The sequence below is a fragment of the Neopelma chrysocephalum genome, unplaced genomic scaffold (genome assembly GCF_003984885.1).
Source record: "Neopelma chrysocephalum unplaced genomic scaffold, ASM398488v2 Primary Assembly neopelma1_72, whole genome shotgun sequence".
Classification (NCBI taxonomy): Eukaryota; Metazoa; Chordata; class Aves; order Passeriformes; family Pipridae; genus Neopelma; species Neopelma chrysocephalum.
The window spans coordinates 1960449-1985128 of record NW_020897732.1 but is presented as its reverse complement, the minus strand read 5'-3'; the positions used below and the strand labels follow the sequence as shown (position 1 = coordinate 1985128).

The 24680-nt window shown below is 37.9% G+C and overlaps 1 protein-coding gene across 2 annotated transcripts in view; it reads left to right on the top strand.

Annotated features, from left to right (window-relative positions):
* The window catches only part of ITGB1 (integrin subunit beta 1), a 44472-nt gene that overhangs the window by 7509 nt on the left and 12283 nt on the right, over nucleotides 1-24680 (top strand). For both annotated transcript variants that reach the window (XM_027686950.1, XM_027686951.1), the window contains exons 2-12: nucleotides 12356-12425; nucleotides 12670-12755; nucleotides 14272-14494; nucleotides 16337-16507; nucleotides 16824-17062; nucleotides 18322-18477; nucleotides 19435-19530; nucleotides 20380-20469; nucleotides 21183-21323; nucleotides 21452-21654; nucleotides 23577-23815. In XM_027686950.1, the coding sequence (XP_027542751.1) occupies nucleotides 12356-12425; nucleotides 12670-12755; nucleotides 14272-14494; nucleotides 16337-16507; nucleotides 16824-17062; nucleotides 18322-18477; nucleotides 19435-19530; nucleotides 20380-20469; nucleotides 21183-21323; nucleotides 21452-21654; nucleotides 23577-23815 (1714 nt within the window). The remainder of the gene's footprint in view (nucleotides 1-12355; nucleotides 12426-12669; nucleotides 12756-14271; nucleotides 14495-16336; nucleotides 16508-16823; nucleotides 17063-18321; nucleotides 18478-19434; nucleotides 19531-20379; nucleotides 20470-21182; nucleotides 21324-21451; nucleotides 21655-23576; nucleotides 23816-24680) is intronic.

Here is a 24680-nt window from a genome sequence, read left to right as displayed (position 1 = left end):
TTAAGTACTGTGTAAGATTCCTGTCAGCATTTTACCACTGCCAGCTGACCAATCTGGAGAGTGTTTGGATAGTAATAAAAGAGCTTGCACAGATACTGCTTCTTTTTGGTGCATAATTCCCTATGCAGTTTCACTTTCTAAATTAATAATTTAGAAATATTTAATATGATTAAGATTTGATTGTAGCTGGAAACAGTTTTGATACTATGTCTCTTCAGAGTTTAAAAAAAAAAAGAACTCACTCATTAGTGATAACTCAAAACTCCGCAGTAGACAAGTGGTTTGCAAATTTACCTGAATTTCTCATTTCATGAAATGTTCCAATGGCCTTTGAACCATGAATTCTACTAAATATGTGTTTTGTTTTTGTAGGAACATGGCTCTGCAGCAATTTATATCAATGTACGTCTTAACTGTCCCTCCTGCCTGTAGCTGCGCAGTTTTGCCATCCTCCTTGCACCATCTGCACCAACAGTGGAAGTCATAAGGATGTTCATTAAGTCATGGAAATAGCTGTTCTGGTTGAAAAATAGCTTGGCAAAAAACTAATTTTCATCTAGATCAGCTGTTTCATCAGAGTGACCATGTGCGTTATGAGGAACAGGAAAATGCGCAGCTCACAGCAAGAGTGTGGCACTGTGGCAGTCCAGAGATCACTTGTCATAAACTGCTGTGGAACCTCACGGCATCTGTTCATGCCAGTTTTAGTGCTCTTCTGACTTGAGTAATCCATCTTAGCTTGCTAGATCAGGTGAGAAATAACTCAGCAAGGAGTTATTGCTCAGCTTGTTCCACTGCCTCAGTTTAGAGGTGAAAGTATCGACCACAGTTGGCACGAGATAGATGGAGAGTGCAAAGTGGGGGATTTTAGGGCCTGGAGAAGCTGAGCTGTCTCCTCTGTGCACACCTACTTGGCTACTTTGAGAAACCTTATCTTTTGTTATCTTTTGCAGTGCTCTTAGAAGCAGCCTGTGGACTCCAGGCTTAAAATCCTGCTCTGGAAAGCAGCAGAAGTATATGAATAGGCAGATTGTTCAGGCAAGGACTGTGTTTTATAAAGTACTTTGTGATATGTCTGGATCTTTTTTTTTTTTTTGAAGTCTTTTAAGGTTGAATTTATTTTTTTCCTGAGATTGGTGAGCTTTTACAAGTGCTCAAATTTCAGAATTTAAATCTGGATGAAGTCCACTGTCTGTTTCACTATGTGCTTCTGCGTAGCCAATTATCACTGCCGTTGAATTAATAGTCATCATTAGTTATATATATAAAATATATAACATGCATATGGAAAATTAAATATAGAGAGAATTAAATATATATTAAAAATCTCAGAGATAGATACAGATTTAGAAGGCTGTATGTAGTTCTGTGGGATGATCAGATTTTTGTTATTTCTGCATGTTCATTTTTCTGGATATTTACCTGACATAAAAAGAACATTAAGGATAAGAGTTGTTTCAGTGCAAGTCACGTTCTAAATTGTGTTTGAATTGTGAATATGTTGTGAAGAGTGAATATATTAGTGAATCTTTTTAAAAACCTGCAATTAAATACTTGGATCCTATCTGTAAACATTACTCTGTGTACTTGCAATTCAAATCCTGAATTAAAATATGAACAAACAACAACAAAATAAAAACCTTCAGTATTTTATTCTCTGCTTGTCTTAATTTTTTTTGCCAACTAATTTATTCTAATAATCTGTAAAAATAAAATCATCATAGTTCCCCAAACTGGCTGGCTGTGTTACAGAGCGTTCGTAAGCAATTCATCCAAGGTCAGCAGTGAAGGAAGGTTGGCCTGTGACAGCCTGAATTTAGGCTGGTTTAGCAGCAAAGAGCCTGGTGTAATTTTGAAAAGTAGTCAGTCCGACAGCCACCTGCCCCTTCATAGGAGCTGTTTCCTCAGCACTCCTCTGTCCATGTGGAGGTCTGGTTTTTGCAGACACTTACAGAAAGTGGCTTTTGACGTGGAGCGAAATGGGATGACTCAAGGTCCAAGCTGACCTGACTTGGGATAGTAGTGGGGAAGGTCTATGAGTGGGAGTGCAGGGTCAGAGGTTGCTTTTTTGGAGATGCTGTAGCACTGCTGTTCCTTTCAGCAGCAGTTAGCTCATCTTGGTTTTAGTTGCTGAAACTGTACCCTGAGTGTTAATGATAGCTCCTGGTGGGTGAACACTGCCCTGCAACGACAGACGAGTTTCCGCTGAGTTTGCTCTTTGTGGTGTGCCAGCTTCTGGCTTCCTGCAGTACCTGCAACAATAGCCAGCGAGACATTTGCAACTGTTTGCTCTTAAAGAAATAGATGAGCGAGATATTGTATTAACTGAAATTCTCTAGCTTTTTGCTTAAGAACATACAAACCTCTGTTCTGCTTTTCCTTTAAAAAAAAGCTTGGATTAAAGTAAGTTTAGCTAGATGTTGTGACAGTCATGGAGGCAGTACAGCCTCAGAAGCATCAGTTACAGTCAGCTGTGTAAGAGCTATATTTATATGCTTAACTAAACTTTTTGTTTCCCCCTGCATAGATAAACGTGAGGTTTAAGTTGCACAAAATTAAATAGTCTCTTTATGGGAGCAGTAAGTGGTGCAGAGTGTGCGGGAATTTAATACCACCACAAGGAACAGACACACGTGTTTTCTACTAGAATGGCTTAAGTCATTATGTGGCATTCCTAATTGTAATCTGTTTGTGATGGAACTGCTAAACTTAGCCAAGAAGTCTTGTAGACTGGCAAGACCTATGTAAACAAGTTAAATATTCAAATCACACTTTTTCTCACCAAAAAACGGTGCCACATTTAAGCAAGAGAAGAAATTAAATTATTATAGCAAAAACAACTGATGGTTCTAAAAACTTCAGAAAAGTAGTGAAACAACAGAGATTTTTTTTTTTCTCTGTTCTAATCATAGTTGGGTAAAGAGGTGCTTGTAATAATGAAAATCCTGAAATATTTGTTACGGAAAAATGCCTACTGATAACAGTGAGGTTGGGTACAATGATAATTCTTACAAATTTGTGGAGACAATGTGCTTGGAGTCTGTAAGGCTGTGAAGTACTCAAACTATTGGAAACTTCTGTTGGAAAGAATATGAAAAGCGGATATATTTGACAGCGACAGCATTGAGGGGAAAAAAATTACATGTTTTTGTTAGTGACACATACTCATCATATATTTATCCTTGAAGAGGAAGCTGTTTAGGTCTGCATGTATAAAAGTGCTATAGACGCAGAAAACACTTTCAACCACAGTATCAGTCGGTACCCATGGGCTTGGTGTGTTAGTGGTTTAGTGTTGGAGAGGTGCTGCCTTTGCAAGGTGCTTGCACACCAGCACAAGCACCATATGAACAGGTTTGATTATTTTGTCCTTGCTTGAAATTCGTAGAGCTTCATAATGTCCTTGTAGGAATCCCAGCTTTCTGTGGGCAGGATGCACCCACATGGGATTTCATAAGCACAGTAGTTTGCGAAGCGCAGAGTAGCAAGTAGCTGCAAACTGGATTTTCAGGAAAAAAGATATAAATGTTTTAGTTTAAGCTAGTTATAAGTTATAGGTAACCAAGAGTTAAAGCACATTGCTGGTGTTTTAATTAGATGTAGCTGCAGGCTTCTGAGTGCTCTGCTGGAGAATATGGAGTTGTATTTCTCTCCTAATTTAATGTTGAACATTAAGCACAATACACCTGTTTGTTAGTCTAGTTTTCAAAAATAGAATTGTCAGAGTTTAAGCTATAAATTGCAGTCTGTGGATAACTGCCTGGGAAAAATAGTTACATAAGCTTTGGTGGAAAAAAGAATATTTTTCTTGTGAGAAGGAGCACCTTGCTTGGCTTATAAACAGTTTCCTGTACGTGGTGATCATACACAGGTTGTTTGTTCACATGAGTTGTGTCTAAGTACTACCTGCCTTTCAAGCATCAAGATGCTTTCCAAAACAACTCCTAAACTGTAGAATCTAGGCTTCAAATTATGATTCAACAGGCCAAGAGAACGTTATGCAAATAGTCTCTTTGCATTAGCACCAAGCCAGGGACAAGGATGGATAGTACAGCAAAGTGGTGCTCTTAAATTAATAATTATTTGGGGTATGGTAGCGCTACGGAGGTCTAGTCATGGATTACGAACCATCTGTGCAGGGTGATGTGTAAATACACTTTTGAAATAAGATCCCTCCTTCAAAAAGTCCCTCCTCCTGCCTGCACCACAGTGCTCTCCAAAAGTCACGAGAACAAAGGGAAGAGATCAAGGTACACTTGGGGTTTGCTGACTAGACAGCTTTGTCAGTAGCAGTATCTTCGTATCGTTCCTGTGCATCTTCTTCTCATTCTTTTACCTTCTGTCACCTCTGTCAGCGTGTCTGGACATGTGTGGCTTCTGAAATAGAAATACGTTACGAAAAGACAAATCACGGTGTTATTTTTAGGGCTGTCCTGTGCAGGGCCAGGAGCTGGACTTTGATGATCCCTGTGGGTCCCTTCTAGCTGTGGATAAATGGAGTGGGCTTCAGCAGTACTAGTATTCGTTACAATTTGCTGTGGAACTTGTTTTTGCTTGTGATGAGTGTTATTTAGGTTTGCAGGATTGCAGGAGTTTGTCATTAAGTGAAATTAGCAATGGATTTTGCTAATGAAAACAGTTACAAAAATGCAGTGAAATGCAGATGGAAGTACACTGAAATAAAACATGGTATGTAATCTATCCTAAAAGTCTACATTCTGTCGGTTTCTCCTGATTTTCCAGAAGCTGCCTGGCTGCCTTTTGTTCCTTGTTGGAGGATAGACATTCACTTTAAGTCCTTGGAGAAGTCCATATAGTTCAAATTGGTCAGGTCTGTGGGTAGAGAGGGATTTCAGCTCAGTGTGCACTAGTCAGGGCAGTCATCCATGATACAGGAGGTTTGCAGTTGAGGCTCTCTTCTGTGTCTGAGTGTGAACATACATCTGTTTCCTTCACTTTCCTACAGGTTAGGGCATTTCATGAGAAAGAAATAAAATTCATGCTCCAAATCATGATCCCAAGGCTCTCTTTGTTTGTATGCATGGACAATATGCTGTAAATCTGTATATATTACAGGGAACAGGATCTGGAACCCCACTTATATGTTTCTTCTACCTCCCACCATATGAGTGCTTCAGTAGATAAACAAGAGACAAAGCTATCAGCTCGTTTTCTGTCTCTGTGCCTTTCATTCTTTGTAGCAGCCTTGGTTTAATAAGAGCAGTGGAGATTGCTCTTTCTAGTATATCCTGTAGAATGATAGAGCATTCCCAGGAAATATGAATGCAAACCCTTTGGGGCTGAGGAGGGACTTTAGCCCAGTTATCTTACTTCCTGTGTATGCCTCAGTACTGTAAAATATCTGGGATCCATTACCACCTTCTGTCATGCGAATTGTGTCCTAACTGGATAAACCACTTTTTATCTTATGGTGGAGAGATGTCAGATAGCAGAAAACTTTATCATCTGCAGTTGTTCTGAAATCAGTACCTCTGTTTTTTCTGATTATAGAGGAAATTTATGCCTTCCATCAAGAAAAATCTCCTTCCCCGCCCCCATTCCCTGCAGCCAGGCACCTAACTTGGGTGGATTTGTTTCCACTCAGTAATTCAAATCAAGACCAAAAAATATTTTTCATAAAAATACCCAATTGCTTTTCATTCCACTATTTAGAACTGTCAGCAAGTTCACTCCTGTGAAATCCAGGAAAAAATACCAGTAAATTCTCTATAAAAGCAATGATGTGGTCAAATGGTGTGAGTGCTTGTGAAGTTTGTGGTTCTGTCTGGAAGCAGCTGTGTCCTATATAAACTAACAAACCCCCTATACTCTGGGGACCCAAGCTAGTACCATGAACAGCCTTCCAGATCTGTTCTCATGAGCTGTGGCCTTGTACTTTTACATGAGTATTTTCATGTATTCAGCTGAAGAGGCCGTGTGATGCAGGTGCCCATGCTGGGATGTCAGCAAGATCCACAAGTCTGTTTTAGAACCTAACACTTACTGATTTTTCCCACTGAATCCAGTCTTTTTTGTGAAATTTAAGCTACTTGTTTTCTTGGCAAATTTTTTAGAGCTGTATGAATAAAGTGTGGGTAATAATGTAGTATAACTGAGAATATTAGTAAACCAGTTGTGTTACTCTGTATGTTTGTCCACTTTACTAAACACAGGAGCAAGGCACAGTAGTTTCCATGCCAAACTTGAAGAACTGTGAGATGTTTTCTCATGGATCAGGCATGCAGAAATGTGTATTCTCATCTCTTTTTGGACTCCCAACCTGCAGGAGAATCTTCTGAACTAACCAGTGACATACACTAATTACAGCAGATAACCTCAGATAACTACTGGAATGGAGGAGATGGTCTCCTTAACCTAAGCAGAAAGTCAGTTTTCTGTAGATTTTAACTCTATTGTAATTAAAACTTAAGATCTTTATTTTATATTATTTTGATATATGATGTCCCTCTAAAACAGCGGTTATGGAAGCGCTTTTCATGAGTATTTGGAGACTATGCTTGTTTTATTCCATTAACTTAGAGGTAATAATTGACAGAGCGACATTAGGTCCAGTGTGAAATACTGTTGTTTCTTTTAGGCTGTAGCGTCACAGTAGCTGAAGCTTTCTCAGGAAACATTTTGAGTAAGCAGTCTTGATGTGCTGCATTTTTTGTGTAAAACCTATTTCAGTGCTAAAGAATTTTTTATTTTGCTCTTTAATCTGGGTCAACATCCCATTCTTTCCATATTATTGCAAGCAGTTCAAAACCTTCTGCTTTAGCGTCTGTGAAGTTACCAGGACGAGAAAGAACATTGTGGTCTTGATGAGCCTTGCTGTCAGTAAGCTGGTAGGTAGGCTATTGAAGGAAGGCTTACTTGTAGCATTCCAATTTGGATTGGAATGCTGCAAAGTCCTGCTCTTGAGACTGGACTTAAATTGTCCACCTTGACTGTTTCCCATGAAGTTCATTTCTCCTACACGGGGTTACACTGCTAGCTCATCTCTGATGACGCAAGGTAGAAGTTGGGCCTCTGTGAAGGGCAACCATCACAGGGCTGGTCCACATCCAGGGAACAAATAGTTTTGCAGGCTGAGTTAAGGTTTTGGTTCTTTGATTAAAATTTCTGGCAATTCAACCATCAGTGTTCATCCCAAATCTCCATTTGCGTAATGAAGAATGCATCACATAGTTTCTTAATGGTGGTCCTGGAATTTGCTGTGCAAACAGTGTATTCCAACTATAATTCAATATTACAGTAACATTGATTAATTAAGTAAGATAGCTGTGAAGGTCACCAATGAAGGATTACCATTTTAAAATTTGTTGGAAAGTCTGAACCACAAACTTGGAAGTTTTAAACGAAAGTAACTCCTTGGTGTAAAATACTTTAGTCTTTTATACCATGCCTTTCTGGGCAATATACTTCTCTCAAGACAGAGCAGCAAGATACCATTTTACCACTTTCTTTTTCAACGAATTGCTTCTTTGCAGTGAATAGTTGTACAAGGAGATGCGTTTGGAGTTGTTGCGTGTCCAGGCAAATTTGGGATTGTAATTAATGACGTCTGTTTTGGGAGTTCTGCTGTCAAGGGTACTTACAGGTCGTTGCTAGAGGTTTGTAGTATCTGTGTAATTGATGTCCAATGTCACTAGGGTGGTTTGGTTTCTCCAGTCCTTTTTTTTTTCCAATTTTTTTCTGAAATGTGACTGGGATTCATCTTGCCAGTCCATAAAATTCACACTGAAAAGCATGGCCCTCAGCTACCACCAGGAAACCTTCTGGAGAGAGGGACGAGGGACCTTTTTTAGCAGGGTAGCCATTGAGTCCTGAAGCAGGCGTCTCCAGAGACTATTTAATTCTGCTTATTTTAGAAACATGTCTCTTCCTGCTCTTTTTTTAACCAGAGCCTTCATGCCTGGGGGTGGGGGCTTGGCTGTGTGACCAGTGTAGTCCAGCACACCACCACAGGCTGTGGCTGAGGAGCAGGATCTTTTGCTCCTCCTTTTGCCCCCCATCCCCCCAAGTTCTCTTTTTCTCCATCCTCATCTCACCACCTCGGCCATGTCAGGACAAGTGTTTTTCAACCCAGGGGGCAGAAGCAAGACATTTTCTTTGTTGGATTAGTGTTTCGGCCAGATCTTTTCCGCGCTCCAGCACTCCTTGGTGGCCACACTAATGCTGGCATTGGTCAGAAAGGAAAGCAGTAAGAATAATCAACCAGAATGTTGATTCACGAGGGCGAATAATCAACAAGGAAGATGGGACAGCTCTCTGAAGTGACTTTCTATCCATACACTACATGAAAGTGGCTGTAAATATAATCTCAACTCTAGGAGGAATCAATTCCATACAGCGTTTCTGAATCAAGATTTAAACCCGTGAAAACACAGCTGATGCAAAGAGATGTCAGTCTGCAGGAAGCACGAATGCTAGTCCAAAAGTGTGAGTTGTATATTCATTTCTAGGTTTGTAAGTGTAATTAGAGTGGTGTGTGGGCATGTGAGTAAGCTGGCTGGCTGGTTGTAGCCTCAGAAAGGTGGCATCTGCTCAGCAGCTCAGCTCTTACTGCGCACTTAGATGTCTCCCTCGTGGTCTGAAGTGTGGTTGCGTGTTTCAATAGAAAACTTTGCAGTAAGGCACAATTCAGTATGCAATAGGGGCAGATTGTAGTGTTTTCCGTTGCTTGCCATTGGCTTGATGGATGCTGGATTACAGCGTCACATGAGGAGTGGCTCGGCTGAGGGGAATAATGCTGCAGCGACCTAAGGTGTTGTTCTTAACATGGCCTTAATTATCGGTATAAACTGTGGCCTGTGTGAGGTAGACTGAAGTGCCGAGGTCGAGGGTGATGAGAGGAGGGCAGCATAGCCATCAGTATTTAATCTCAAAGGAGTAAATGTGTCTCTAACTCTTAGCTTTTTTTCTTGGTCCTGTTTGCCCAGTTAATTTTCAATAGCAGAGATGCTATTGCAGTTCTAATAAATAAATTTTAAAACCTGCAAAAGGCTTTCGTGCTGTGGAGTAGTAAACTTAATATCTAAATATCTTAATGATGAGCAGAATACAAAGATTCTAAATGTTTGATTTGCAAATTCAAAATTCCATGGGGGAATAATCCTTTCTTTTTCCTGTTGTCACTTAATGAGTCTTTCATTTCAAATTAAAAGCTCCAGAGATTTCCATCAAAGCTGGTTTTATAAATAAAAAATTTTCTTCAAGCATTGCTGTTTGTCAAGACAGTAAAAAAAAAAAAAACAACGTGGAAAGCAAGGAGTCCAAGCATTCAAGGTTATGTCCATATTTGTTTTCCTAAAATATTTAACAAATACGAAGTATGGCTCACAAATGTGCAGAAATAATTTGAAGATCAGTTTTTCAACAGCACACCATTTGCAGCCTTTTAAAAAGAATCCAACTGGTGATATAGTTAAGAGATTTCAGTTCTTGGCAAGCTCACTTTTTGTAAGCTTTGAGCTGCTTTTTTCAGGGAGGAAAAAAATTACTTTTTCAAGGATTCTGGAATATTTTTCAATGATTTAAAAAAGGGGAGAACAAGTATAATAGAAAATAGTTAAATGTTGCACAAAAACATTAATTTATTTCTTGTAACATTGGGATTATTTTTCTGTGCCTGTCATCTGTGGCTGAATACTGACACAAAGTTGAGTTCCAAGGGTTTCCAAAGGCTTCCTCTAGCCATCTGGTGTAGTTAGGAGTTATTTGTTTGGGTTTATTCCCTTAATGGAAAAATCTCCAACAGAGCAGTTCGTGGTGCTGTCTGGTGACTTGCAGGGAATGCGTTTGACACCTCTGGGACCGGGCTGCTGCAGAGGCCAGGAGGAGGTTTGCAGGCTAAAAATGTGCATCGCTTTGCTTGCATTGAAGAACAATCAGAACTGAATCCAAATCAGTAAATCTCAACTCGAGTTTTTCCAAAACTCAGCAGCTGGATAAACTGTTAAGCCACGGAGGCGAAGGAAGTGAGAGAGCTCGCGTGTGTCGGAGGGCAGGCGCTCGCTCTGGGAGAGGCATTGGCTTAGCCATATATGGAAAAGGACATTTTCCTTGTTAACTTTACAGGGAATCTGTGCCCAGAACTACATTCATCATGCGGATGCATTTCCACTGGAACGTTTGTCTTCCAAATGGTCTTAATCATAGTTTTAGCACTGTGTCACATCTTTGCTGACTTATTTATATAGTCTGTGTGGACTTGCTGTGCATCCGCTGTTGGTCTGCCCTAAAAAGGTGAACTGTTTATAATTTTCTCGTTTTGGCTAACAGAAAGGACGGTACTAAACTGATGCCAGCAGCTTTGGGTTTCTTTTTCTCTGAAAAACCCACCCCGTTCTGGGCTGTACTTAAAGCAAAACTGCTTCTCAAGTAACAAAATATCCTTTCACTTGAGGGAAGTAAGGTTTGCTGAACAGAGAACATACCTACCATAAAACCAGGAAAGAAGGAACCTAAAGGTTGATCAGCTTGGTAAGGCCTTGCCCTCTAGACTCCTGGTCCAGTAGGTGAGCTCCCACACCATGTAACCACTGTCTTTCCTAAGCTTTGGTTCAGTCCCTTGTTCTGTGTTCCACCTACTCACGTTTGTTTGGTCACGGTTGCCCTCTGATTGACATTCGTAGTTGCACAAGTTGAATTTAGGTGATCACTTTTAGAGGAGGCTTAATGAAAAGGTGTTCCTGCAACAGAGTTTTTGCAAATGAATGATCACGTCTGCAGCCATGGGTGGAGGGAAAAACTGGAGTTACATATGTGCCATAGGTAGTGTTCAAAAGTTAAGTAAGGTATAATATATTCACAGTTCAAACATTGGGGGTTTTATTATCAGTAATTTCTTATATGCGTATGCATAACATCCTGCAAAGCCATTCCACAGCGTATTCTCTTAATTCTCCTGAGTCTAAACACCACTGCCTGCCCTCTCACTGCACCATCCACTGAAGAGTGGGCCAAAATGATTTATCAGAAAAATATGAACTGTCTAAGCCTGTTGTTGGATACAATTTGTTAGCAAAGGGTTGGCTTCTGTTTGAAACTTTCTTCATCAGCAGCCGTCCCTTCTCCGTTAGGTCTGGCTGGATGTGCAAAATAACAACTATGTTACAACCCTAGATCCGTGTGGGAAAACCAAAACTCAACTGCTGTACTAATTTAAGCATTGCTCACTTTGTTGCTAAGTTATATGAAAAATAGTACATCTTCTAGAAAAATGACGTTAGTTTTTGAAGGGTCTGCCAAATTCACTTTTCCTTGGCTATATTGCAAGATATTTTTTAGAACAAAAAGTTATTAAGAATATTGTTTCCAGGATGACTGGAAAGGCTTTAATTAGCAATAACATTTTAGGATGACCAAGGAAACTGGCAGCTACTGTCCAAGTTCTCAGAATTCTTACAATGAGTAAAAGAGAAATAGAATTTAAAATAGTACAAAAATTTAAAAGATGTGATAACTAACCCTGGCTGACTACCCACTATTAGAGTAGAAGAAAATTTCAAAAAAAATTATCTACTTGAAACTTATTTTAGAACTTAATCCTCTGCAGTACTAAGTGAAGTCTCTCAACTAGTTAGGGAAAATGACTAGTCAATAGTTTATAAGTATTCAAATCATGTCTCATAAAGCATGTAGATTATATAGTTTTGATGTAGGTATTTTTTCTGCCAGGCTTTCATTAATATTTATAGCACTGAAGAAAGGGTAGAGTGTTTTTTCTTTTATATGGATGGTATCCATTAATTTTCTGTTGTCTAAAGAAAAAAAAAAGGGGCAGATTTTATATCAAGGATGCTTTATGGTGCATATTGTAAGAGAAAATTTCTGGTTTGGAGTATAAAGTGCAAAGTTAAGCTGTAAAATGCCCTTTGAATTCTGAGGAAAATGCTTTGGAAAGGACCTTGGTATTTATCTTAGAGATTTGAATATAGAAGCTCTGTTTCCATCTTGTATTTCTGTGGTATCTTTATTTAGAAGTATTTCTCTGATAATGTTCAGAGCATAAACATTTTTTTATAAGATGTTAAAAGACTGGTCTGGGTTCTTCCCCCCCAACTGAATAGCATTTCCCAATTTCTCATAGCTTGCTGATTTACCTAGCATAAGAATATTTCAAAGTAATTTAAGAAGCTGCCCTGTTTCATGTCTTCTGAATACAGTGTAGCCCACAAACATGTCCAGCTGGTACATCTGAGATAATTTGATTTGCATCTGCTCCGTGTTCCTTGTCTCCTCTGAAACGCAGTTGCATGTCTGCAGTTTCACGCAATTTTTATTTTCTTTTTGGTGCTTAGTCATTACAATAAATCATACAATTTGGTTTTCTGGTTTTGTGTTTCAGACTACTTTAAAATTGTTCACATATGCTGGGGTCCTCTGTTGCTTGATGTGGAATGGATTTGCTCAGCAAGGTGAGTCACTTGATTACAGTGCAGTAGTTTAATGCTGCTTTAAAACTGTATCTGATTAGCAGTTATTTATGTAGATAGATATATCCTCATTAGACAAGTGCTAATGGCAGGAGGTCAGTCATATCTCATGTTAATAACCTGTTTGTAGTTAGAACTTAGTTTACAAAGCCAGAATGAAACAAAGAAAAATTCCATTGTTAACACCTTTTTATAAATTAAGTGACCGATTTGTGTTCCTTGCCAGGTGGAAGTGACTGCATAAAAGCTAATGCAAAATCGTGTGGTGAATGTATACAAGCAGGACCAAACTGTGGTTGGTGTAAAAAAACAGTAAGTGTTGCAAAATTTCTTTTATGGTTTGGGGTTTCAAATTTTAGTAACTAGTTTAACTGTACAGAAATGTCTGTTTTCTTTACTAATAGTTCCCCCTAGCTACTCAATTTGATAGTTATTTGTACTTAAAAAATCAGATACTGTGATTTTCCTGATGTCCTGATTTGAGTATAAATGCTTTTCACAATGTGCTTACTTCTCGTTTTCCAAATCTTCAGGGTATACGGACCCTACAGGCCATCTTCATAGTTACTTAAAATGTTCCTACATGGAATATGTCTGGGTATGCCTAATTATATTCTTCCAGTAACATTAGAGTAAGAACTAATTTTAGACCAATGTAGGTGGAGTAGGGGAAGAGATTGAAGGGGTTTTTTTATAAAAGAAAGATGTTCAAATTTCAGTTTTCTGTTATTGGTAGACTTGAGGGGTAGGAGATTGGTTTGTGTGGGTGGGTGGTTTGTTTCAGTATGAAACAAAAAGAGTACTTTCTTATGTTAGTAAAAATTAAGTTCAGGAAATTACAAAATATAAGGTGATCTGGATTTGTGTGACTTAACCAGTGGATGCTGAAGTATCTTCTTCAGGTTAGAAGCAGAAGAAAATGCTTTCTATAGTTTTTCTGTGGTTTGTTATTGAAAACTAAGAAATCTTCCTGTTTCTTGTTAGGAGATAATAATATATATTTATTTCCTTATAGTACCTACTTACTATCCCCCAAACCAGCTTGTAAACTTTCAACAATTAATTAAACTGACTAACTTTAAAATTTGGTCTTGAGCTGTCAGATTCCTTGTAGGTCTTTGTCATCAAGAACTAACAAGCATTAAGGTACATTTATTTATATGCATATTTGGGAAGGGGCAGAATCAGAATTGCCAAGTATCTCAATTAGAGGCCTTATGTATTTATCTTTGAGGTTAAGAGCTCTTTTTATGTTTGAGGTAATGTGTTGTTCAGAACAAAGTTACCAATTGGTTTTGCTTATGGATCTTACTTTCGGATTGAACTTCCCCAAAATAAGAGTTGTCTGTCTTTGCCCTGCTCTGTCAGCATATGGCCATTATTTTGTTGTAGAATACCAAGCTATGCTTACATAATCTTTAATTAAAAAAAAAAAAGAGTTAAAAGGGAGGGTAGTTGCCAAGCAGACTGTGCAAGTGGGTTCACATTAGTGATGACTATGTGAAGATGAAAGCTTTTTCCACCTGCTGTCACTTTTAGAGCAGCCAATTTAAATGGATGTCCTGCATGTGATGGAGGTGACATTGCATTTTATTTTCTTCTTTCATCTTATTTACATCTTACACACAGATAAGTATAAGTAGAATCAAATTCCTGGACTGAATAGTAATCACTGATGTATCATTTAATACATATTTCAGGACTGTGTGTTTTATTACTAAACTTCGGGAAAAAAATATGGAGTCATTGTGGAAAGAGTTATTGTGGGTAGAGTACAACAAATTGCACATAGCTGTAAACTTGACACTCTTTTGCCTGTGTTTTCTAGGACTTTTTGCAAGAAGGAGAGCCAACATCTGCCCGCTGTGATGACTTGGCAGCACTGAAGAGTAAAGGCTGTCCTCTGGAAGATATAGAAAATCCCAGAGGTAGCAAACAGGTGCTCGAAAACAGAGAAGTAACGAATCGTAAGAAAGGTGCTGCAGAGAAGCTGAGACCAGAAGCCATTACACAGATCCAGCCACAAAAATTGGTACTGCAACTAAGAGTCGGTAAGGACAGTTTCGTTCTAGTCTCAGGATGATTTTTCTGCGCCCACCACATCTGCATTTTTTGATTTGAGTGTGTAACCATTTTGTTACAGAAATTACTATTGCTCAGATAACCTGAATTGATAGCAGAGCTATTCCGGTCAGCCCCAGGTGTTTAGATACTCTCCAAGTACTGTTTACTGTTTGATTTTTATGAAAGATATTATTACTTGTTCCCAATAGTACTTAGGAGAAAATTGATACAGCATGGATTGATACGGGGATCATAAAGGTAAAATTGTTTTGCTTTTAGTATTCTGTAGTTGTTTTTCTTCAGTGTGTGGTTTCTTAGAATGAAAGTAGAGCAGTGAGCAAAAACTTAGAGAAGTTATGAGAGCATTTCCTTTTGCTTGAAGTACTGCTGCTGCCTAAAGTCTGTGTGTCTGAATGGAATGGTTGTGTAGTTATGCAGCAAGACTTTTGGATTGCTGTGTAAAATACTTTCCAGAGGCTAAAGATGTGGACACAGGACTACAGTAATGAAAATAAAATAGATGTATACCATTTCTATCCCCTAAAGAGAACTTTCATGCAAATGGCAGGGGTTGGGAGGAACAGGACTAGTGGCTCACAGTTCTTGAACACAATGGAGATTGTCCTTAAGGAGAGTTCTTAGGTGCTGTAGACACGTTGAATAGCTGGCTTGTATTTCCCTGAAGTAAGAGCCTGTGTTTGGGGTCAGCTGCTTAGTGGTGGTTGCATTAATAAGTGGAAGGTGATTGTGAAGCAGCTCAGCGTGATGTGGAGAGGAAAGAAATGAAAGTTATTTTGCAGTTTTGGTATTGCCCCTGTTTATTTCTAATATGAACTTTTTCACTTCAAACCAAATTATTGTTTCTCTGTTGACACAGAATTTTCTTCATCAGAACATACCAGGGACCTGGGCAACCAGAGTATAATTACCCAAAAGATTATTACTCTGTTTAAAAGCACTTCTCTTGGTATAAGTTCTCTGGTGAGGGACTGTGTACTGGCAGAGGGGGATACTGGCTTTCTGTGCAGGCTCTTTTAAATGAAAATCTAAATAGGTTTTGGTGGTTGTTTTTTTGTTAAGCAAATGTTTCCTAATTATTAAGTGAACTTAAGCATCAGCAATATCACCGTTTAAGTTCAGTGACTGAAGGGAGCAGGGGCAAAAACCTTGGAATTCTATTCCTTACTTCATATAGAATACTTTTCCATTTTCCAGAGAAGGGGGTGTGTGGTATGTGTGTGCAATTCTTCTGCGCTGTCTTTCAACATCAGAATGAGACTACGTGCTTCTGTTGGTAAAATGCAGGGTCTGGGCTTACAATCACAACAAAGAGTAATTTGCCATTCTCTCAGTCACATTTCTGCGCTCTCAGCCTGGTGGTGCAAAGTAACTTGCAGTGTTCCATCCAGAACTGATTTTTCTTGTGTAAACCTGTTTAAACAATGTGTTTTTTTAACTGAGAACTTTTGGTGTCATTGCGGATGAAAATAGGTATTAAAAAATTTGTGCTATTAGATCTCACAGGAACCTTGTTAAAATGATTTCAAGTGTGAAGATTTGAAATTGCAGCAACTACCTGAGGCTTGATTTTTGGCAGGCTAGTATTTTGTATGGGGAGATAAAGTATCTTGGAAATATGAAGTTGAACATGGGAAAAAAAACACTTCTTGACATTTTCTTCATCATAATTTGATGTTAAGCATTTTAATTAATCAGAGAAAATTTAAACTTCATAAGTGCTTCCAAGCCTTTTCTTAGAGAGGATTTTTTTGTCAGTGCAGTTGTGGAATTTTTAATGGTTTCTATTTGTTGTTTAATCTCTGAAACAGGGGAACCCCAGACATTTTCATTAAAATTTAAGAGAGCTGAAGACTACCCCATTGACCTTTATTATTTGATGGACCTCTCTTATTCTATGAAGGATGATTTAGAGAATGTGAAAAGTCTTGGAACAGCTCTGATGTTCGAAATGGAAAAAATAACTTCAGATTTTCGAATTGGTAAGAAAGATTTGCCTATTCTAAAAAAATAATAATTAAAAACCCCAAGTTTCCTTCCTGAAGTTTTTCAAATGATTGTATACGAAGAGTAAATTTTTTTTTCCAACTTAGCAGTATTATGTGAGATGTTCTAATACACAGAACCTGCTGAACAACTTAAAGAGTACTTAGTTTTGGTGGAGAGAGTGGAACATAAACAAGTATGAGAGCTATTTCTAATGCTAGCTCAGCTATAATGTATTTGAATTCTGTTGTGTCATAATATAAATGAGACTTCCATTCTTCAACTTACAGGGATTTTATTGTTCTTTCTTAGGATTTGGCTCTTTCGTGGAGAAAACTGTGATGCCTTATATCAGTACAACACCAGCCAAACTCAGAAATCCTTGTACAGGTGACCAGAACTGTACAAGTCCATTTAGCTATAAAAATGTGCTCAGCCTTACCAGTGAAGGAAACAAATTCAATGAACTTGTCAGCAAACAGCACATTTCTGGGAATTTAGATTCTCCTGAAGGTGGATTTGATGCAATAATGCAGGTTGCAGTTTGTGGGGTAAGTGTGTGTTACTTTTTTTTACTGCTCTGTTAGATGAAATTATTTGAATACAGCCTTAGTGTTTTGTGGTGGCTGATGTTGGAACATGTTGTCTCACATGAACAAGACAGGATAGACGAGACAAGCTGCATGGATACCTGTGTTTGGCTTTTGTGGAGAGCTCTAGTGAGTGAATGAAACTGGGAAATGTGAAAGTGCTGAACAGAAGTCATGTTGACAGCAAATACATATGTTCCCAAGAAAAATTTTTTTTAAGTTTGCTGTAGAAGAAAAGTCAAGTTCTGCTTAAAAGTGTGTGAAATCCTGAGTAAGCAGCTATTCTCAGATTATTTCAAAGGTCTCTAAACTTCTTGTAATTGTGGTTGCAGAAATTTGGTGTATTATAACTTCTTCTGATTTCTCAGAAGTAGATGGAAAGCTTTATTATTTATTTTTGAAGATCTGAAGATTCTTTGATGTTTGTGTAGCCCTGACAGACTATTCTATGCACCTGTACAAAAGGGGCTCCCAAAAATCAATATCCAAGTTTATTGCTTTGTTACCATATTATTTTTGCTGTTGAGCAATGGGTTGGGGACCTCCTGAAACGATCTGGAGTCTTGTTTTTAAAAGTGCAGTGTTAATTGTAAGCCTTCTAGATATTTTGGTGGTAACTGGTATTATATGACACTTTTACATGGTCTTTCTTCTCTCCTTCAGTTAGCTAGGGCTTCAACTCCATGGAATAATTTTAAAAAAATAGGGAAGGGCAGGTTACAGAATTAGGCCCTGCAGCTGTGGGCCAGGATGCTCATGGGACGGTCCTATGGCAAGCACTGTGCTGGGTACAAATCTGCATCAGATTGGCAAAGCCTGGTGATACTGGGCAGTCCAGACTGCAGCAGTGCTGCTCACCAGCATTCCCTGTGCTCGGGCTGGGTGGCTGTGTAAAGAGCTGGACTGATGTGCCTGATTTCTAAAACCGTGTTGCTCTTCAGATACTCGAGTGAGAACTGAACAGATCAAAGTCTATCATAAAAAGTGTTTCTTGCCTTTGATGAAAAAGCTGTGGCAGATGTTTCGGAGCAGACATTTAATTAAATGCAAGTGCTCTCAAGGTTTGCGTGAATTAATGTTTTCCAGGGTGATACTTTTGCAGTGGGGCTTCTCCTAAGTCTGTCTACTTTTTCATGCATTTGTCTCTCAAGTGTTGGTCCCCAATGCTATAAAATAAATTGGTACAAAATACCAAAAATCCATTTGTGTTTTTTCCCAAGGAACAAATTGGCTGGAGGAATGTTACAAGGCTACTGGTGTTTTCCACGGATGCTGGATTTCACTTTGCAGGAGATGGTAAACTTGGTGGAATTGTTTTACCAAATGATGGGAAATGTCATCTGGAAAATAATGTGTACACAATGAGCCACTATTATGTAAGTCTTAACCTCATCTTTTAGGGAAATTAATATTTTCTGATGCTTAAGCTCAAAAACCTCATTAGGTCATCTGATATAGTTTCAAACCACTACATCTTATGTGCTTTACCTATTTACCTCTGTATTACATAAGGTGATTTTAGCTTAACTAAAGCAAATGTGCAGGAATTAATCCAGTCTTAATTGGAAAATTTCAAGAGATGGCAACTTTCACACTATGATTTGTGCTGTTGGATTTTAACCTTTTTGATAACTAATAATCCTACATGTCCACTGTAGGACAATTGCAACGGCTATATCCAATTATTTTACCATTTCACTAGTCTTTGTGTTCAGAATATTTTACTACTGTAAAACAGCATTTTGGTCAGGTTTTTTTAAGACTACTTGAAATGTTATGATGCAAAGTTTATGGTAAAAGTATTGTTAGCATTGCCTTTGTTTATTGATAAGTAGATCAGACAAAAGGTGGAAAAGATATTTACTGGATGGGGTAAATACAATAAGCTTTACAAAGTTTGTGTGTTCATATATTCCTAATTTTAAGTGAATATTGCTCAATAAAACCCTAAAATTAATTCAGTTTTATTTCATCTTTTCTTTATGAAGCAGTGCAAAAGGTAGTGGTTTTCAGGGAGATAAGTCATATGAAAAACTACTGAAGGTAATTTTCTGAGAACATTGAGATTAAGGATTTAACTTGGAGACTTTGTATGGCAGGGAATAGGATAATGTCACTGTCAAGAAACACCTATCTTCATGGGGCATATGTGGAATCAGTGCCTGTTTGTTTTCAGAGGTTGTTTTGCTTTAGGACTGTGACATAAACTGGCTAGTTAGGAGTCTTATGTATATTTCTAAAGATTATTTGTATTTATGATGTCAGAGTATTTCTGATTATTTTCTGGCAGTGTGTCCCAAATTTGAATTGCATTTTATGCTTGATTTTTATAGGATTATCCCTCTATTGCTCATCTGGTACAGAAACTTAGTGAGAACAATATTCAGACAATCTTTGCTGTTACTGAAGAGTTTCAGGCAGTCTATAAGGTAAAGAAATTGCTCTGAAGTCATTGAAATTGCTTTATTTTAAATTAAAATAATTGTGGAAGTAAGTGATATGCAAGTAATATTTTGGTACTCATGTTTTTATTATTAAACCGTTTTTACTTGTTCACATCAAAAGTGACTGTGTGTGTAATATCCAGGGAAAGAGTGCCCTTTCTCCTTGCCACTCTTCAGACTTTACAGGTAGGAGGGAGTGGAGAGCACATTTGCAGTGCTAATTTTTGTGAACATTTTTACAGCAAAATAGCTGAGAGGGGTGTGGACACTGAATCAAGAGACACGCTTATGAAAGAACATATTTTGTCCCTTGTGGTCTATTTATATTCGTGATGTTTAAAATTAACTAAACGGCTGGATGTGATTGTGCAATAGGAAATGACTGTGTAAAGGAGATGCATATTTTTCCTTGTTTTTACCTAACAAGGTGTTTTTTTTGGTTTTGGGGGCTTTGTTTAAAGTGTATTCAAATTGTAAGTTTTTTCTTTTTCTGTTGGAAAGAGATACCTGCCTGTCTTTAATGTACTCCAAGTGTGGTTGGAGACATGTTGTATGTGGTAAACTTGTGCAAGAAAAGGTCTTAGTATTCTGTTATCAAATTTAGCATGAAAATTCAAAGGAGAAGAAAGGGCTGGGTATTTGTTTATGCAGGTAGTGCTATGTTTAACCTGAAAAATCGTGATGATCTCTGGCAACGCCGTAGCTTTGTTTTTTGAAGTACTTGATCTTGACTAGTTAATCCACTAACACATTATATCACCGTTTATACTACAAATTATACTTTGTTTGCTAGTAAGACTGTAATTTTGCTTCTGCTTTTGCAAATGTTGAAAGGAACTGAAAAATCTGATACCAAAATCAGCAGTGGGAACATTGTCTTCAAACTCCAGCAATGTGATTCAGCTGATCATTGACGCATACAATGTAAGTTCAGATTTTATTTGGGATATATTGATTTTTCTTGCTCCTAAATTGTTATGAGTTTTTCAAGCAGACTCTAGAGTGGATTAGTTAGTGTAGTACACTATAAATATGTCCCATTGCTGTAAAACTACATTAGATATTCAGACACTATGACAATAAGAGTTTAGATGACTAGAAAGATACTCTTAAAGTCATTTAAAATTACATTAGAAAGAACAGTTATCATCCGCGTTTTCACTTTCAAAACGTAAAATCCACAACCAAAACCCACATTGTTCCTTCAACATCTCCACATCTTGCCTTGCTTCCAAGTGAAAGCAAAAAAAACCGTTTTGCAACTTCCTGATCCCAAAGGAGGTGTCTATATCAGCCTCAGGGACTCTTGGGCCAGGTTCCAAACTATTGTCTTCATTGCTGTGTTGTGTAAATGAGCCCCATTTCTCCTTTGGAGTACACAGGGCAAACAAGTGCCTCCAATGTCTGTGGAAACCTGCCCTGACCCTGTATAACAGGGTTCAGACATGAGAAGGAGTCACCACAGAGTGACTTTGGGTAGCCTTGGGCTGGTGTTTCTTGGCACGTTTCTTGGAACTTGCATAATTCCAGTGTGCCCGTGGGATTGGTGCCTGACCATGCCTAGTTGTATAATGTCTTTTCTTCAGCAAAATACTTATGCAACTCAATTTGAAGTTAGCTAATAACTGTTGTTTTAGTCCCTTTCTTCAGAGGTTATCCTGGAAAACACTAAGCTACCAAAAGGAGTGACAATCAGTTATAAGTCTTTCTGCAAGAATGGAGTGAATGATACACAAGAAGATGGAAGGAAATGTTCTAACATTTCAATTGGAGATGAGGTAACTTACAGTATATGTGCTGCTACTCAAATACAAAATTAATTTAGTGTTCAACACAGTATCTCTTTTTAACAGTACAGACAAAACTCCTTTTAGTAATGTGGCTCTCCATTTATTTTTCTTTGCAGGTTAGATTTGAGATTAATGTAACAGCTAACGAATGTCCAAAGAAAGAACAAAATGAAACAATTAAAATTAAACCACTAGGATTCACTGAAGAAGTGGAAATTAATCTCCAGTTCATCTGTGAGTGTCAGTGTCAAAGTGAAGGAGAACCTAATAGTCCAGCCTGCCACGAAGGAAATGGAACATTTGAATGTGGTGCATGCAGGTAAATAAAGAGACATTTTGTTTATTTTTGCAAAAGAGAAATATGAGCAAAATCTTTGTTTCCTTAATTAGGGTTTACTAATTTTTTTAATGAAGGGGCAAGAATTACTGTTACAGGCCTATTTCTTTTAAGGTATTTTGAAATACTGCTGTATCTCTGCAAATAAAGCTTATGCTGAAATTCATAGTATTGATCATTAGATCACCAGTACTGTACAAGTCACAATTCAAATTTGACCTTGAGTCAGTACTTTAAAGGGTATAGGTCTTATTGCTTTTTCTGTTTCTTTATTTAGTTTTGAGGTTTGTGCAATAGGGCAACATTATGAATTTATGGAACAAAAATGTGATGTTTTTGCAAGTATTCATACTGATCTAATTATATGCTTCCAATATGACATCTCTTAATTTTGAGAAATTCGAAAGCTTTCTAGTTTTTTGGTATGAGCTCCTACCAAGATTAATATCAGTTGTTTCATAGCAGGAAAGAGCAACACCTCATAAAAAAACACCTTTTGTTTTGTCCCTTCTCCCTGCTTTATTTCTAACCTCTTGGAGTCTTGTTTTGATGTTTCTTCTAATTGCATATATCTAAAACTTTCAGAATATAAATAATTTTTTATGTACTCATGCCTCTGAAAGATCTATTATTGCTCATCGCGGGGATTAGATTACACATGTATTCCTTATTACGTATTTGAAAATTAAGTAAAGTTCTATTCAATTTTCTGGAGTTAACACACAAATGAAAGCAGTGCAACATCTTAGAGTTTCAGTGGAGACTGGTTGAAGATCAACCTAGGAAGTCAAAAAAAAGGTTTGATCGTTATTTTCTCCCCCAAGAAACCTACAACAAAAATGAAAACTGTTTCTTGGAAACCCTTGAGATGAGAATGGTAAGAGACAAATGGAATTAAGATCTTCTCTAGCAGAACAAGATCTAGGACTTTGGAAGACTCCAAGTTTTGGTTTCTGCTCAGTGAACTGTAATTGAAATAAAAGAATCCTTATTCCTTGTGGTTTAATATATAACTTAATGAAAACAAAGCAGAAGGTACTGACTTCACTCTTAGAGGACTTTTGGTGTGAGATGGACTCACATCTGCCTGGTGAAGTATTGGTAGTTAATGGGATTCTTGAAAGACCTAACTGCTTGCTTAGTGTTCTGTAAGTTGAGGAATAAGCCATTTTGTATCCAGTATTATGGTCCATTGCCTCATTCTGCAGTCAATTTTTGATGTTCCTTTTAAAGAAGGAGGACAGATTTTCCCTTCTTTCTGTAAAAAGACTTCTTATACTTGGTGTCACTGTCTCTGGCATCCCTGTGGTTTCATGTGGGTGAGAACAGACCTGTGAGTAAGCACAGCCTTTTGTTTTCATAACAGTAGCAGTTTCCCACTGAACTGTTGACTCTGATGGACACCCTATAACAATCTGGCAATCACTGATGGGAAGGAGAGCAACTTCTATTTGTTCATCAACATTTTAACCTTGATAATGAGAAGTGCTGATCCCCGAGGATCTTGGTTCAGCAGCTCTGAAGATCATCTGTTTAATTGCTGTTCATAGGAATCTTTTCACTGAAATATGACAGCAGCTACAGTGAACAGTTGCTGTCACCTAAAAAATAATTACTGTTCTGTCAAATGAGAGGCATTAGGAGTGATTATGTGACAATTTAGTTAGAGGTACTTTCTCACCTGGAATATCAGGTAAGATAATCAGCATAAGAGCAACTTAGTCCAGTTTGCTCCTTCAAGAATGGGTACATAGATGTCAGTTGGAAATCTCATTTGAAATTTAATTTGGAACATCCCTTGAGAGAGGATTCACTTTTGCTCCTGTTCTCTGTGCATTTTTTGCAGACTTTTTACTATGTGACTTTTAAATGAGGTTAAAATCTGTCGTGTTTTTACCTTGCAGATGTAATGAAGGACGTATTGGAAGACTATGTGAATGTAGTACAGATGAAGTAAATAGTGAGGATATGGATGCTTACTGCAGGAGAGAGAACAGTACAGAAATATGCAGTAATAATGGGGAATGCATCTGTGGACAATGCGTATGCAAGAAAAGAGAAAACACCAATGAAGTGTATTCTGGCAAATACTGTGAATGTGACAACTTCAACTGTGATCGATCGAATGGTTTAATTTGTGGAGGTGAGAAACTACTGTTTTCTGCAGGCAAAGCTGGTCAGCAGTGTACAAGTCTGTCATCTCTACCCAATAGAGTAATTAGCTTAATCATAACCACTTGATAACAGAGATGAGAGTATCCACAGGTTTAGTGATTGCAAACATCTAATAATGAAACAGCCCTCTTACCAAACAGCATTTTAATACACATTTCACCTTTCTTGAATCACAGCTCCAAGAAGGATGTGAAGTGAACTTCACTTCTGCTGTTTTTTACAGAATTACCTTCAGATATTGTAGTAAAGAAAAAGTAGTAAAGAAAGCTGGCTCAGTATAACCACTGTGTCAATAGAAAGAGAGAATGACCTCAGCTTACTTGTAATAGTGAGTGCTTGACTTCGGTGCTTGACAGGACACCAGTGAGATGCTTGAGACTATTCTGAAAGGTATGTGAAGATTAGAATGTGCAAGATCCAGAAAAACACCTTAAGCACTTTGAAGCAAGACCTTGATGCCAGGTAATTCCTGAAATCAAAAGCAATTTAAAAAAAATCATTCAGCAGCCAATATCTAAGTTATTTTGCTGCATATATCTTTGTCCTATAACTTCCTTAGGTTGCTTTGCACATGGAAGTATCTGGTAGGACTATAACTACTACCTCAGTTTTGTCTGTGATACAAAAATAGAACAGTGAAGCCACTAAGTTTTAACTGAGTAATGAGATACCTCATTCTGCTCAGAATACACTATTGCTTACCAGCTCCACAAAGGATGGGAGCAGTGGTGGTGGTGTTCCAAAATATATGATGGCAGGTAAGTATTGACTGAAATACTTCATTCTCAGTGGAGAAGGAGGAGTGTGGCCAAAAAGCTTTTCATGTCATCTAG